This window comes from Hyperolius riggenbachi, chromosome 8 (genome assembly GCF_040937935.1).
Source record: "Hyperolius riggenbachi isolate aHypRig1 chromosome 8, aHypRig1.pri, whole genome shotgun sequence".
In the NCBI taxonomy this organism is placed as follows: Eukaryota; Metazoa; Chordata; class Amphibia; order Anura; family Hyperoliidae; genus Hyperolius; species Hyperolius riggenbachi.
Window position 1 is genome coordinate 251,834,544 of NC_090653.1, and position 16,595 is coordinate 251,851,138.

At 49.0% G+C, this 16,595-nt stretch overlaps 2 protein-coding genes across 12 annotated transcripts in view; one reads left to right on the forward strand and one right to left on the reverse strand.

The window, feature by feature from the left end:
- Positions 1–14,858, reverse strand: part of LOC137527742 (myosin-1B-like) — a 469,182-nt gene extending 454,324 nt beyond the window's left edge. For 9 of the 11 annotated variants that reach the window (XM_068248582.1, XM_068248586.1, XM_068248598.1 and 6 more), the window contains exon 1: positions 14,645–14,858. The gene's annotated coding sequence lies outside the window, so the exon portion shown is untranslated. The remainder of the gene's footprint in view (positions 1–14,644) is intronic. The other 2 variants (XM_068248583.1, XM_068248591.1) reach the window with 2 other exon arrangements.
- Positions 14,859–14,944: 86 nt separating this feature from the next.
- The window catches only part of SUV39H1 (SUV39H1 histone lysine methyltransferase), a 41,724-nt gene continuing 40,073 nt past the window's right edge, over positions 14,945–16,595 (forward strand). The window contains exon 1 of the mRNA XM_068248603.1: positions 14,945–15,090. Within this exon, the coding sequence (XP_068104704.1) occupies positions 15,063–15,090 (28 nt within the window). The 5' untranslated portion in view covers positions 14,945–15,062. The remainder of the gene's footprint in view (positions 15,091–16,595) is intronic.

The window sequence follows — 16,595 nt, forward strand, 5'->3', positions numbered from 1 at the left end:
GTCTGTTCACCGTACTTCCTGCGTATGCTAACGGGAGCAGATTAGACGGGATTGGCACGCTCTGTCGCATTAATCTTTCTCCCTCTGACGATCCAGCAACCGGTCTTCGTTGTCCGTCTGTACCCGTACTTCCTGCGTACGCTAACGGGAGCAGATCTCGACGGGATCGCGGGGCTGGATTGTCACTACTTACCACACTGAAATTAACTATATCTTGTTTTTTTCCGCCACCATTTAGGCTTTCTTTGGGTGGTACATTTTGCTAAGAATTTATTTTATTCTAAATCCATTTTAGCAGGAAGATTAAGAAAGAAATGGAAAAAAATCATTATTTCTCAGTTTTTGGCCATTATAGTTTGAAATTAATACATGCTACCGTGATTAAAACCCATGTATTTTATTTGCCCATTTGGCGCAGTTATTACACCGTTTAAATTATGTCCCTATCATAACGTATGGCACTGATATTTTATTTGGAAATAAAGGTGCATTTTTTCAGTTTTGCATCCATCACTTATTACAAGCCCATAATTTAAAAAATAACAATAATATACCTTACTACATACATATTAGAAAAGTTTAGTCCCTAAGGTAACTATTTATGTATTTTTTTTTTATTTACTTTTTTTTTTTAATTGTGTAGCTATTGGGGAGTGTGGGAGGTAAGGGACTAATTTTAATAGTTAAAAAAATGTCATTATCTGGAATTTTTTATTTCCAGATGTAATTTTACTATTTGGCCAAAATATGCCCTTGGAGCTTACATCCTGCATGCGTAGTATTAGTACGCAACCGAAAGTAAAGCGTAGATGGGGCAGAAGGAGATTTATGAAAGACTGAGCCGTCTCGCTGACGGTGTCAGTCTTTCATACGGGGACTTAGATCAATAAATGGGAACTGTGTTTCCATTCATTGATCCCTGGGATAACAGAAGGCACCAGGAGCATGCGCAATCGTGGCAGCAGGGCAGGTTATCTGGATGGTCCAGATAGACCTAAGTGGTTAAAGGTAGCCATACGTCAGGCCACTTGGTGCCCGATCGACCATCCGATTTGATTATTATAATCAAATCAGATGAATATTGGTGCCGTCCAGTGTTTGCCCCACCAACAATGCAACCCAATTTGGGCCGAAATTGTGTATCGGTAGCAGAAAGATCTCTCTCTAATCAGATATGATTAGAGAGAGATTTGTCTCTTGGTCTAATCTGCCCATCATTTCTAGATGTATGGCTACCCTAAAGGTGCCCATAGACCTGACGATTATGAGCAGATTCGACAAAGAGACAAATTTATCTCTAATCGAATCTGATTAGATATAAAGTTGTCTCTTCTTAAAGCTGCCCATATACTACAGGCCGACTTCCATCTGATTTCAGCATGAAATCTTCAGGGAATCGGATGAGCCCGCCGCGTCCACACCGTCGCTGCCCACAATGTATAAATGTGCGCCCCCAGTGTGTGCACTTATACATTACCTGTCCTGTAGTAGCATCCACGCGGTGTCCATCTATCTCACCGGGTTCTAAGAGCTGCATACACCCTAGCGGCGCATAGCGACTGACATTAGACGCTATGCGCTGCTAGCGTGCATACGTAATCCGGCGAGATGGACGGACACCGCGTGGAGGGTGACACCGGACAGGTAATGTATAGATGCACACGGGAGGGCACATTTATACATTTCGGGGCGGCTCGTTCCGAAATCGTCAGCCGCACAGCCGACCAACTTCGGCCCAACATCTTGCAGCATGCGCAATTGACCATGCAACCAATTTCCGTCCCAAAATTGGTTGCTTTATCTGTCTGGCATGCACTCGGCGGCACAGATTTTCATCCAATTTGATTATAATAATGGTCGATCAGCCACCAAGTCGCCTGATGTATGGCCACCTTAACGCTCTCAAGGATGAAATCAAACAATGCGCTAAACTTTCCCAGTATTTTGCAGTATAAAAGAGTACAGGTGCCTTCACACTTATCCCTAATGCATTTACACAGATTGTTATATTCATTTGGACTGCATATACATGTGATCACATGCATTTGTACAATGAAAGACTCCAAAAGTGGTGTGTGTGTGTGTGTGGGGGGGTGGGGATACACAAGCAGGGCAGGAAATACGTCACTGGGATTCCCATTAGTCCTCGTATGCGCGTCACGTTGCACCGTGTTCTGTTGTGCACACTTAGGGCTCAGCCACACTATGGGCTCAGCTGATTGCGCAATTTTTACCATTTGAGGACCGCAGTGTTAAACCCCCTTAAAGACCATGCCATTTTTCTGTTAATAGGCCACTGCAGCTTTAAGGCCTCGCTGCAGGGCCGCACAACTAGGCACATAAGTGATTACACCCCCCGCCTCTTTTCTCTAAAACAGAGCTCTCTGTTGGTGGGCTTTGATCGCTCCCCCAATGTTTGTTTGTTTTTTTTTTAAATATATTTCAGTGTATTTTTGTAATAAATTTCTTTCTTTTATTTACAAATCCCTCCCTCCCCTAGCCAGCCTATGACAGCGATCGGCTGTCATAGGCTTCAGCCAATGAGAGCTGATTGGTCTCTTGTCACCCAGGATTGCTCTCTTGCCTCCCCAGTACAGCGCTGCTTTAGATCGCAGCGCTGCACAGCCTAATTAGAGGGCGGTGTCACCGCCTAACAGTCTCCGAGCGGAGATGCGGGTGCATCAGCGCGGGTGATCTCCTGCTAACCCGATAGAAGGCCGTTCATGCCAAATGGCATGGAGCGGTAGGCTAGAGGTTAATGAAAGTGAATGGGAGCGATTTTTAAAAAGCGCTCAGAAAGCGCTAATCAATCACAAGTGCTCAAAAAAAGCAGTTAGAGGGTGGCTAAACCCCATGGGAGTCGGAGCTTGCGCATGTGCAGTATGGATCAGGGCTGTGGAGTCGGTACAAAAATCCACCGACTCTGACTCCTCAGTTCAGGATTCCATCGACTCCGACTCCTCTAATTTGCATATTACAATCTTGTTGATTGAAAGTATGTAACATGAAATGCATCTCTTAACTGCTAACGCTTAGGAATATTAAAATACAACTGAACTGAGAAGGATATGTAGACTGCCATACTTATTCCCTTTAGTCATAGATTAAAACTAGTCCTTGGTAAGAGCACTTGTAAAAAGGTACAGGCCGGAACAAAGAACATCTATCAGGCCCTAGGCAATGTAACTGTGGGTACATGTAAGAGTGATGTGCAGGTACTCTGCAGGGGAATGAGAGTATTCTTCCTCCATTACACATTCTTCATGTACAATCTGAACCAGGTTTATGGGTGACAGACAACACCTCTGTGTTCAATGAATTTTTGCTTCAGATACATATTTTTGCTTCAATAAAGTTTGGAGTCAAACACATTTTTTCAGTAGAAAAGTACATAAACTGTATTTACATTAGCCGTGAAAGAAGGACAAATGAGGGAGAAAGAGGGACAGAGAGATTTGGTTCCCAAAGAGGGACTGTCCCTCCGAAAAAAGGGACAGTTGGAAGCTATGACAGGTTTATTACAAATAGAATTTACAGTATTGCAATTGTATAGGAATCAATTTGTGTACAAAATACAGCTTCCAAGCAAATGATCGGATGCTGCGTGCTTAAGGTGGCCATAAATTTAACGATTTGGCAGCCGACCGACCATCCAATTCGACATTATGAAATCAGTTGAAAACAAGCATGCCCAATGAATGATTCGACCAAATTCGGGCCAATATTTGTGAAATGTATCGATCGGATATGCTGGGAAATCTTGGGCCAGCACGGCTGATCACATGTACGGCAGTAAAGGGGTTCAAAATCACAAGAAACAAACCCCCTAGCCGATGTCCTTAAATGTTAAATGTAACCACTCCCCCCCCCCCCATTGCCCATGCATTAGAGCGTACCCGAACTCTGTTGGTCTCTCGTAACCCCTGGGTGAGCTCTCCCTCCTTCAGCAACCCTCCCAGAGCAGCTCCTCCTCACCTCTCGTACATTACTCCTCTCATGCCGACCCTGCCCTCCTCCACTCCTCCTGCACCCCTTCTCCCCCCAGCTCATGCCGACCCTGCCCTCCTCCCGCACTCTGCACCCCCTCTCGCCCCAGCCCTCCTCCCGCACTCCGCACCCCCTCTCCCCCCAGCTCATGCCGACCCTGCCCTCCTCCCGCACCCCCTCTCGCCCCAGCCCTCCTCCACTCCTCCCGCACTCTGCACCCCTCTCGCCCCAGCCCTCCTCCACTCCACCCGCACTCTGCACCCCCTCTCCCCACACACAGCCCTTTCCGGGACACTCACCACACACTGCATTTAAATTCTCCGCCATGTTGCGCGGGCCAGTTTCAGCGCTCCCGCAAGCAGTCTTTATTCTGCCTGGTTAGAGTTCCCCAGCACGGGGAGCATGGCTGGCCGCTGATTGGTTGCTAGTGGCGCATCGTCGCCAGGGAAGTGGGAGCCACAGCTCGGGTATAAAATTAGATACTTACCTAAAGAGAGGGTGTGGTCATGCAACAGAATGTGTTATACACGATTTAGTAGAGAATATTAGGCCCCGTTCACACTGCACGCGTTTGTGTCCGTTTTTAAGGTACGCGTTTTGTGTGCGTTTTGCGAGGGCCAGAAAAATCAATGCAAAGGTATGGCCCTCGTTCACATATACGCGTGGCAAACGTATGCGTGGCAGAAACGCATAGTTGGATGCATTTCTGTGCGTCGCGCACAGAAACGCATTATAATGAAAGTCAATGGGCGCGCACTAAAAACGCATGGCATGTGTTTTTGTATGCGTATTCGGAGGTGCGTTTCTCGTCGGAAGTGTAGCTGACTCTTCCAGGTATGATCAAAAACGCATAAGGAAAAAACGCATACAAACGCATTACAAAAACGCGTACAAACGCGTACAAACGCATGCGTTTTTCCAGTGCGTTTACTACATGCGTTCTGCACGTTTTCCACACGCACATAATATGAACAGGGCCTTAGTGTTGTCCGGATCATGAACAATTCGGATCTTTGATCCAAATCTCTTTTGTGAGTCGAATCATCCGGATCATCAAAATGAACAGATTCGGATCAAAAGGGGTGGAGCCAGGAGCAGCACGCCCCCTCTCTCAGCGGGCACCGGGGTCCTGGAAGCAGAGCGGAGATGGATCGCTCAGTTGGAGGGGAGCCAGCCAGCCTTGCAGGGACAGGTAGTTGGGAGAGGGGACATGGGTGCCACTGCCAGATATGTGTGGAGCACACTACTGGCTGCAATGTGCTGCTGATTATAGGCTGGCTGTTGTAGTTGTGAAAAAATGGGAAACTTTTGGCTGAGAAGCACAGCTCAGTAACTCTGCAGACAGCTTGGAACACAGGCACTGTGATTGCTGTGCAATATGATCCTCCTGCACTCTGCTCTAAACAGCTGCCCTTATCTTCTCCCTAAATGTATGATGTGTTGGAGGTGAGAAAAGGGGAATGCTTTCTTTCACTGTGAGACGTTTGCATTCAGAGTATACAGATGAACATATAGGTGAAATATATGTAAAGCATATGATTGCAATTGGGTATTGTGTGCAAAAAAACATTTCTGCTCTCTGCTCACCCCTCTTCGTTCACCTCCTCCCTTCTGTTCACTCCCTGCCCGTCTCTGTCCACCCCCCTCCCCTTCTCTGTCCGTCCGTCCATCCTCACCTTCTCTGTCTGTCCACCCCCCTCCCCTTCTCTGTCTGTCCACTGCAGGGAAAGTCCTGTCCTGCTAGTCATTTCCAGTATATGTAGGCAGGGGTATATGTGCCCAGTATATGTAGGCAGGTGTATATGTCCCCAGTATATGTAGGCAGGTGTATATGTCCCCAGAATAGGTAGCCAGGTGTGTCCCCAGCAGGAAGGAAACAGCGCAGAGAAGAGGGAGAGTTGTGGGATCAGCGGGGAAGGGGGCCATCTCCTCCAGTATATGTAGGCAGGGGTATATGTCCCCAGTATATGTAGCCAGGGGTATATGTCCCCAGTATATTTAGTCAGGGCTATATGTGCCCAGTATATGTAGACAGGGGTATATGTGCCTGTATATGTAGCCAGGGGTATATGTGCCTGTATATGTAGCCAGGGGTATATGTCCACAGTATATGTAGCCGGGGGTATATGTGCCCAGTATATGTAGTCGGGGGTATATGTGCCCAGTATATGTAGTCGAGGGTATATGTGCCCAGTATATGTAGTCGGGGGTATATGTCCCCAGTATATGTAGGCAGGGGTATATGTCCCCAGTATATGTAGGCAGGGGTATATGTGCCCAGTATATGTAGGCAGGGGTATATGTGCCCAGTATATGTAGGCAGGGGTATATGTGCCCAGTATATGTAGGCAGGTGTATATGTCCCCAGAATAGGTAGCCAGGTGTATATGTAGGCAGGTGTATATGTCCCCAGAATAGGTAGCCAGGTGTGCCCCCAGCAGGAGGGAAGCAGCGCAGAGAAGAGGGAGAGTTGTGGGATCAGCGGGGAAAGTCCTGTCCTGCTAGTCATTTCAAACCCCCCCCCCCCAAAGCCTTCCCTAGTAAAATGATCCGAGATTCGGATCAAAGATCCGGATCTTTTCAATGATCCGATTTGAATCATTGAAAAGATCCGAACTTCGCATCTCTAGTGAATATACATGATTTTAGTAGTGCTGTAAAAGGTCTGCTGGGGAAGTTTGAGCTCCGCCATAGTTTCCCCCCCTTCCCCCAAAATACATGTAATCTTACAGCATTTCACCAAAAATTCACGTAAAAATACAGATAATATGGCAGTGGTTCCCTAAAAATACATGTAATCAGGCAGCATTGATTCCCCCAAAATATGCATAATCTGGCAGTAGTTCCCCAAAATACACTTAATCTGACAGCAGTGGTTCCCCAAAAATAGGTAGCCCCAGGTCTATAGGTGTCCCCAGAAGAGGTGGCCAGAGGTACAGATGTCCCCAGAACAGGTAGCCAGGGGTAGTGATAGCCCCAGAACAGGTAGCCAGTGGTATATGTCCCCAGTATATGTAGGCAGGGGTATATGTGCCCAGTATATGTAGGCAGCTGTATATGTGCCCAGTATATGTAGGCAGGGGTATATGTGCCCAGTATATGTAGGCAGGGGTATATGTGCCCAGTATATGTAGGCAGGGGTATATGTGCCCAGTATATGTAGGCAGGGGTATATGTCCCCAGTATATGTAGGCAGGGGTATATCTGCCCAGTATATGTAGGCAGGTGTATATGTCCCCAGTATATGTAGGCAGGGGTGTATGTGCCCAGTATATGTAGGCAGGGGTGTATGTGCCCAGTATATGTAGCCAAGGGTATATGTGCCCAGTATATGTAGCCAGGGGTATATGTGCCCAGTATATGTAGCCAGGGGTATATGTGCCCAGTATATGTAGCCAGGGGTACATGTGCCCAGTATATGTAGTCGGGGGTATATGTCCCCAGTATATGTAGGCAGGGGTATATGTCCCCAGTATATGTAGGCAGGGGTATATGTCCCAAGTATATGTATGCAGGGGTATATGTGCCCAGTATATGTAGCCAGAGGTATATGTCCCCAGTATATGTATGCAGGGGTATATGTCCCCAGTATATGTAGGCAGGGGTATATGTCCCCAGTATATGTAGGCAGGGGTATATGTGCCCAGTATATGTAGGCAGGGGTATATGTGCCCAGTATATGAGGCAGGGGTATATGTCCCCAGTATATGTAGGCAAGGGTATATGTGCCCAGTATATGTAGGCAGGGGTATATGTGCCCAGTATATGTAGGCAGGGGTATATGTGCCCAGTATATGAGGCAGGGGTATATGTCCCCAGTATATGTAGGCAGGGGTATATGTGCCCAGTATATGTAGGCAGGGGTATATGTGCCCAGTATATGTAGGCAGGGGTATATGTCCCCAGTATATGTAGGCAGGTGTATATGTCCCCAGAATAGGTAGCCAGGTGTGCCCCCAGCAGGAAGGAAGCAGCGCAGAGAAGAGGGAGAGTTGTGGGATCAGCGGGGAAGGGGGCCATCTCCTCCAGTATATGTAGGCAGGGGTATATGTCCCCAGTATATGTAGCCAGGGGTATATGTGCCCAGTATATGTAGCCAGGGGTATATGTGCCCAGTATATGTAGCCAGGGGTATATGTGCCCGTATATGTAGCCGGGGGTATATGTCCCCAGTATATGTAGTCGGGGGTATATGTCCCCAGTATATGTAGGCAGGGGTATATGTCCCCAGTATATGTAGGCAGGGGTATATGTGCCCAGTATATGTAGGCAGGGGTATATGTGCCCAGTATATGTAGGCAGGGGTATATGTGCCCAGTATATGTAGGCAGGGGTATATGTGCCCAGTATATGTAGGCAGGTGTATATGTCCCCAGAATAGGTAGCCAGGTGTATATGTAGGCAGGTGTATATGTCCCCAGAATAGGTAGCCAGGTGTGCCCCCAGCAGGAGGGAAGCAGCGCAGAGAAGAGGGAGAGTTGTGGGATCAGCGGGGAAAGTCCTGTCCTGCTAGTCATTTCAAACACCCCCCCCCCCCCCCCCAAAGCCTTCCTTAGTAAAATGATCCGAGATTCGGATCAAAGATCCGGATCTTTTCAATGATCCGATTTGAATCATTGAAAAGATCCGAACTTCGCATCTCTAGTGAATATACATGATTTTAGTAGTGCTGTAAAAGGTCTGCTGGGGAAGTTTGAGCTCCGCCATAGTTTCCCCCCCTTCCCCCAAAATACATGTAATCTTACAGCATTTCACCAAAAATTCACGTAAAAATACAGATAATATGGCAGTGGTTCCCTAAAAATACATGTAATCAGGCAGCATTGATTCCCCCAAAATATGCATAATCTGGCAGTAGTTCCCCAAAATACACTTAATCTGACAGCAGTGGTTCCCCAAAAATAGGTAGCCCCAGGTCTATAGGTGTCCCCAGAAGAGGTGGCCAGAGGTACAGATGTCCCCAGAACAGGTAGCCAGGGGTAGTGATAGCCCCAGAACAGGTAGCCAGTGGTATATGTCCCCAGTATATGTAGGCAGGGGTATATGTGCCCAGTATATGTAGGCAGCTGTATATGTGCCCAGTATATGTAGGCAGGGGTATATGTGCCCAGTATATGTAGGCAGGGGTATATGTGTCCAGTATATGTAGGCAGGGGTATATGTCCCCAGTATATGTAGGCAGGGGTATATCTGCCCAGTATATGTAGGCAGGTGTATATGTCCCCAGTATATGTAGGCAGGGGTGTATGTGCCCAGTATATGTAGGCAGGGGTGTATGTGCCCAGTATATGTAGCCAAGGGTATATGTGCCCAGTATATGTAGCCAGGGGTATATGTGCCCAGTATATGTAGCCAGGGGTATATGTGCCCAGTATATGTAGCCAGGGGTACATGTGCCCAGTATATGTAGTCGGGGGTATATGTCCCCAGTATATGTAGGCAGGGGTATATGTCCCCAGTATATGTAGGCAGGGGTATATGTCCCCAGTATATGTATGCAGGGGTATAGGTGCCCAGTATATGTAGCCAGAGGTATATGTCCCCAGTATATGTATGCAGGGGTATATGTCCCCAGTATATGTAGGCAGGGGTATATGTCCCCAGTATATGTAGGCAGGGGTATATGTGCCCAGTATATGTAGGCAGGGGTATATGTGCCCAGTATATGAGGCAGGGGTATATGTCCCCAGTATATGTAGGCAAGGGTATATGTGCCCAGTATATGTAGGCAGGGGTATATGTGCCCAGTATATGTAGGCAGGGGTATATGTGCCCAGTATATGTAGGCAGGGGTATATGTGCCCAGTATATGAGGCAGGGGTATATGTCCCCAGTATATGTAGGCAGGGGTATATGTGCCCAGTATATGTAGGCAGGGGTATATGTGCCCAGTATATGTAGGCAGGGGTATATGTCCCCAGTATATGTAGGCAGGTGTATATGTCCCCAGAATAGGTAGCCAGGTGTGCCCCCAGCAGGAAGGAAGCAGCGCAGAGAAGAGGGAGAGTTGTGGGATCAGCGGGGAAGGGGGCCATCTCCTCCAGTATATGTAGGCAGGGGTATATGTCCCCAGTATATGTAGCCAGGGGTATATGTGCCCAGTATATGTAGCCAGGGGTATATGTGCCCAGTATATGTAGCCAGGGGTATATGTGCCCGTATATGTAGCCAGGGGTATATGTCCCCAGTATATGTAGTCGGGGGTATATGTCCCCAGTATATGTAGGCAGGGGTATATGTCCCCAGTATATGTAGGCAGGGGTATATGTGCCCAGTATATGTAGGCAGGGGTATATGTGCCCAGTATATGTAGGCAGGGGTATATGTGCCCAGTATACGTAGGCAGGGGTATATGTGCCCAGTATATGTAGGCAGGTGTATATGTCCCCAGTATATGTAGGCAGGTGTATATGTCCCCAGTATATGTAGGCAGGTGTATATGTCCGCAGTATATGTAGGCAGGTGTATATGTCCCCAGAATAGGTAGCCAGGTGTGCCCTTCAGCAGGAGGGAAGCAGCGCAGAGAAGAGGGAGAGTTGTGGGATCAGCGGGGAAGGGGGCCATCTCCCCCCCCCCTTCCCTCACCTTAGGGCTCTCCCTCCCTCGCTCGCTTTCCCCTCCAGAAAGAAGTGTGGTGCGGCGGCTGGCAGAACTTACCTCCGTCTCGTTGCAGGCGCGGGATGGATTTGCTGCTAGTCTGCGGCACCAGAACTTCCGGCGCTTGGAGCGAGACGAAGGTAAGTCTTACTTCTGGAGGGGAGAGCGAGGTAGGGGGAGCCCTAAGGTGAGGGAAGAGGGGGGGGGGATGGCCCCCCTTCCCTGCTGATCCCACAGCTCTCCGTCTTCTCTGCTGGAACCCACTACAAATCGCTATCGTAATCACTAGCATTTTGTATGAGCGGTTTGTAAGCGATTTCATGAGCGATTGCGGTAGCGTTTTTAAAAAGTGTCAGCTTTTTACCAGCAATTGTGTAGCGATTTTAATTCTGATTGGTCCTTTCAATTCATTTAAATTTTTTTACAGTGTGTAGTAATGTCAAAACACTAGCAAAATCGCTCTGTGTAGGTTTTGACGAGCGATTATGCCAGCGTTTATATACTTTACATTGAAGAAAAGCTAATCGCTAAAAATGCTGCATGTCCTGCGTTTGCGATTATGGTAATCTCAGTCGCTCCAGTGGAATTTGGCCCATTCATTAACATTAGCTGAGCGTTTAGGGCAGCCTTTCTCAACCCTTCTACTCTGGAGGAACCCTGCAAATAGCTTTTGGATCTCAAGAAACCCCTGCAAACAATTTTTGGATCTCGAGGAACTCCTCCATTTATTTTGCTGGAAGCATGGTCTTTAAAAGTATGTGTGGCTGTTTATTTCACTACCCCTATTACACTGCCACTCATTATCAGGGCTGTGGAGTCGGTCCAAAAATCCACCGACTCCGACTCCTCAGTTTAGGATTCCACCGACTCCGACTCCTCTTAATTTGCATATTACAATTTTGTTGATTAAAAGTATGTAACATGAAATTCGTCTCTTAACTGCCAACGCTTAGGAATTTTACAAGACAACTGAAGTGAGAAGGATATGTAGACTACTATATTTATTCCCTTTAGACTAAAACTAGTCCTTGGTAAGAGTACTTGTAAAAGGTACAAACCGGAACAAAGAACATCTATCAGGCCCTAGGCAATGTAAGTGTGGGTACATGTAAGAATGATGTGCAGGTGCTCTGCAGGGGAATAAGGGGATTCTTCCTCTATTACACTTCATGTACAATCTGAACAAGGTTTATGGGTGACAGACAACACCTCTGTGTTCAATGTGCACAGCATTCTCAGTGGATTCCCTGCAGCTCTGTGGGGAGAGCATATGTATAGTGCTAATGTGTAACAAAGTAAACCTGAGACAGATGAAATTAAAGTTTTATACAGACCTGGGGCTTCCTCCAGCCGCCTTCAGGATAATCAGTCCCTCATTGTCCTCCTCCACCACCTGGAATCTTCTGCTATGAGTCCAGGTACTTGAGCCAGTCGGGCGTAGTGCGCATGCACACACTCCGCCGCCAGGTACATACTACACCTGTGCAGCACTATTGCGCAGGTGCAGAATGTTCCTGGCTGTGGGAGCGGCATGCGACCGGACAGCGCTGACTGGCTGAATTACCAGGACTCATAGCAGAAGATCCGGGTGGTGGAGGACAGCGAGGGACTGATTAGTCTGAAGGGGGCTGGAGGAAGCCCCAGGTATGTATAAAACTTTACTTTTCATCCTTCTCAGTTACCCTTTAATTTGTAGTTACCAAACCAAATTTTAATAACATATCAAATTATTTGATTTCATCAGCAAAGGGAGTGCATACATTTGCATAAATCAGCATCAATGCAGAATTATTTCCATCTCGTTGACCATCTCTATTAGTGACACAGCTACACATCAGGCTTTATTCTTACAGCATAGATGTTATTTAGTATATATAAGAGATTCCTGTGTACACATCATATATACAGTCACAATCAGATATGTATATCTGACCTTAAAAATACGGGGACTGCTTTATTGAAGCAGCACAAGTAACTAATTTTGATTGGTTTATTTCATTTTTGTGGACTAAGCACAGCTATTACTGTATATATACATTATTTTTAATGACTATTATCTGAGAAATTGAACATTTTATCATATTTTCTATTTTAATTACAGTTACAAATTCAGTAGGAGTCGGAGTCGGTGCATTTTTTCCCGACTCCGACTCCAGGCACCCAAAATTGCCCGACTCCGCGACTCCGACTCCACAGCCCTGCTCATTATACTGTCTCCTGACCCCCCCCCCCCCCAATTTAGTGCTTCTTGTTACAGTACCACCTATTATAGTGAGCTCCATTATACATCCCCACGATGGGGGAAAATGCCAAGGAACCCCTGCAGAGTACTCAAGGAACCCTGGGGTTCCAGGGAACCCTGGTTGAGAAAGCCTGGTTTAGGGAAATCGCTAGCGATTTGAATCGCTCCCTAAACGCTCACAAAATTGATCTAGTGGGCTCTAGCTCTCTCTATGATCAGCGAGAGATCTGTCTCTTTGTTGATTCTGCTAGAGCAGGGACAAGGTTCTTAAAGTGAACCTAAAGTCCCCAAAAAAAAACGAGATGAACTCACCTGGGGCTTCCCTCAGCCCCCAGCAGACGATCGGTGCCCTCGCAGCTCCGCTCCGATGCCTCTGGACCCGCCGGCGAGCACTTCCGGTTTGGCCGTCACCGGCCGACAGGCATGGGAACGCGAGTGATTGTTCGCGTTCCCAGCCTGTATATCGCCCCCTATGCTGCTATTGCGACCTCCTGGCCGCAATAGCAGCATAGGGGGCGATATACAGGCTGGGAACGCGAACAATCACTCGCGTTCCCATGCCTGTCGGCCGGTGACGGCCAAACCGGAAGTGCTCGCCGGCGGGTCCAGAGGCATCGGAGCGGAGCTGCGAGGGCACCGATCGTCTGCTGGGGGCTGAGGGAAGCCCCAGGTGAGTTCATCTCGTTTTTTTTTTGGGGACTTTAGGTTCACTTTAAGCACCCAAGGCTGAGGCACCAAAGTGAGTCCTTCATCCCTCCCAACCACCCCAGCCTTCACACACTGATTGCTATTAGAGTAAGAGGCACCCCAGGAAACCCCTCCCCAACACTTTAATCTCTAGTTAACTGGCTTGCAATCACAGTAATTTATCCCGTTTTCTTATTTCTCACTGCTTCAAACACGGGAATGATAGCTGAGTGAGTTGTGCACCCCCCTCCTACACTGCGCCCTAAAGGGGCGTACACGCGCACTACAAATGGCAACAACGACAGCAGCGCGTGTGTCGGCTAAAAGACTGCGCGTGTCAACTAAAAGCAGATCATTCAGAAACAGCCTTATCAGTCTGCCGACAGCGCGTACACACGCGCTACTGTTGGCTAAAAGACCGCTCAGCGGGAGGGTCCGACGGACCCGTCGTTGCCTTTTGTAGTATGTGTCTACGCACCATAAGGCTGGAGGCTCTCTCACCTCTGCTTCAGCCCTGGATTCTGCATAGATGCATGGGCACCTTTAGATGTGCTAAGTAATGCCAAATTCTGACTACTAAATGTAGGCCCCTTTTACACAAGTGGCTGAGCTGTGCAGTCAGGGAGCAGTCACCAAGCAGCAGTGAGCAGTTACCATGCAGCAGTGATCAGTTACCAAGCAGCAGTCAGCAGTTACCAAGCAGCAGCGATCAGTTACAAAGCAGCAGTGGGCAGTTACCAAGCAGCAGTGGGCAGTTACCAAGCAGCAGTGGGCAGTTACCAGGCAGCAGCAGTAAGCAGTTACCAGACAGCAGCAGTGAGCAGTTACCAAGCAGCAGTGGGCAGTTACCAAGCAGCAGTGGGCAGTTACCAAGCAGCAGTGGCCAGTTGCCAAGCAGCAGTGGCCAGTTGCCAAGCAGCAGTAAGCATTTACCAGGCAGCAGCAGTGAGCAGTTACCAGGCAGCAGTGGCCAGTTGCCAAGCAGCAGTAAGCAGTTACCAGGCAGCAGCAGTGAGCAGTTGTGAAGGTATGAGAGTTCGACAGTTTTTTCGGTGTCTATCAACTCCTTGTAAAAAGGCCCCTTAGAAAACTAATTTCTCACTATTGACATCAGGTAATAATAATACACACCTATCACGCCTAACAGCAGCAAAACATTTGTCAGAGCTCTCTGCTTCACCTTTCCGAAAGTAGCGGTACTCATATAAGAATGTGTCCCCGGAGTTTGAAGCGGCCGCCATGATGTCGGAGCGCAAGCGGCATTCTGTGGGGTGGAGCTGGCTCAGGCTATATGGCCGCCATAGCGGAGACAAGAATGCGCCTCGGCCTCTCGCGGCCGCCTGCCTCAGAGCCCCGCCGTGAGTGACAGCTCAGTCCCCGCCCCTTTCTCGCGCTGTGTGAAATGGCGCCCAATTTCAAGCTACCGCCTCCCTGGCGACGTCGCGCCACTAGCAACCAATCACCGGCCAGCCATGCTCCCCGCGCCGGGGAACTCTAACCAGTCAGAATAAAGACTGCTCGCGGGAGCGCTGAGACTGTCCCGCGCAACATGGCGGAGAATTTAAACGCAGTGCGTGGTGAGTGTCCCGGAGAGGGCTGTGCGGGGAGAGGGGGTGCAGAGTGCGGGAGGAGTAGAGGAGGGCAGGGTCGGCATGAGAGGAATAATGTACCAGGGATGAGGAGTAGCTGCTCTGGGAGGGTTACTGAAGGAGGGAGAGCTCGCCCAGGGCTATGAGGGACCACCGGAGCTGAGGAAGGGGAAGCTCGGCTCGCTTAGTGGTTGTTATTAGGGCTTGTTATTAGGGGTATGGAGTTGAGGGTTGGAGAGATTCTTTAGGCTTGCTTATTGGATGCTGATAATGGAAGAGTTCGTAAAGAGATTATCATGGGAGGTCTGAGACTGAGCTCAGGGAGGAGAGAAAGCACCCATTGGGCTTATTAAGGGGAGAGTTCCTTATTGGGGTATTTAACTGGGGGGAGATGGGGGCATAAGGAACTGAGGGAGGGGAGTTCCTTATGGGGGCTTACGGAACTGAGGGAGGGGGAGAGTTCCTTATGGGGGCATAAGGAACTGAGGGAGGGGGAGAGTTCCTTATGGGGGCATAAGGAACTGAGGGAGGGGGAGAGTTCCTTATGGGGGCATAAGGAACTGAGGGAGGGGGAGAGTTCCTTATGGGGGCATAAGGAACTGAGGGAGGGGGAGAGTTCCTTATGGGGGCATAAGGAACTGAGGGAGGGGGAGAGTTCCTTATGGGGGCATAAGGAACTGAGGGAGGGGGAGAGTTCCTTATGGGGGCATAAGGAACTGAGGGAGGGGGAGAGTTCCTTATGGGGGCATAAGGAACTGAGGGAGGGGGAGAGTTCCTTATGGGGGCATAAGGAACTGAGGGAGGGGGAGAGTTCCTTATGGGGGCATAAGGAACTGAGGGAGGGGGAGAGTTCCTTATGGGGGCATATGGAACTGAGGGAGGGGGAGAGTTCCTTATGGGGGCATATGGAACTGGGGGGGGGGTCCTTATGGGGGCATATGGAACTGGGGGGGTTCCTTATGGGGGCATATGGAACTGGGGAGGGAGAGTTCCTTATGGGGGCATGTGGAACTGGGGGGGGAGGGAGAGTTCCTTATGGGGGCATGTGGAACTGGGGGGGAGGGAGAGTTCCTTATGGGGGCATGTGGAACTGGGGGGGAGGGAGAGTTCCTTATGGGGGCATGTGGAACTGGGGGGGAGGGAGAGTTCCTTATGGGGGCATGTGGAACTGGGGGGGAGGGAGAGTTCCTTATGGGGGCATGTGGAACTGGGGGGGAGGGAGAGTTCCTTATGGGGGCATGTGGAACTGGGGGGGAGGGAGAGTTCCTTATGGGGGCATGTGGAACTGGGGGGGAGGGAGAGTTCCTTATGGGGGCATGTGGAACTGGGGGGGAGGGGAGAGTTCCTTATGGGGGCATGTGGAACTGGGGGGGGAGGGAGAGTTCCTTATGGGGGCATGTGGAACTGGGGGGGGAGGGAGAGTTCCTTATGGGGGCATGTGGAACTGGGGGGGGAGGGAGAGTTCCTTATGGGGGCATGTGGAACTGGGGGGG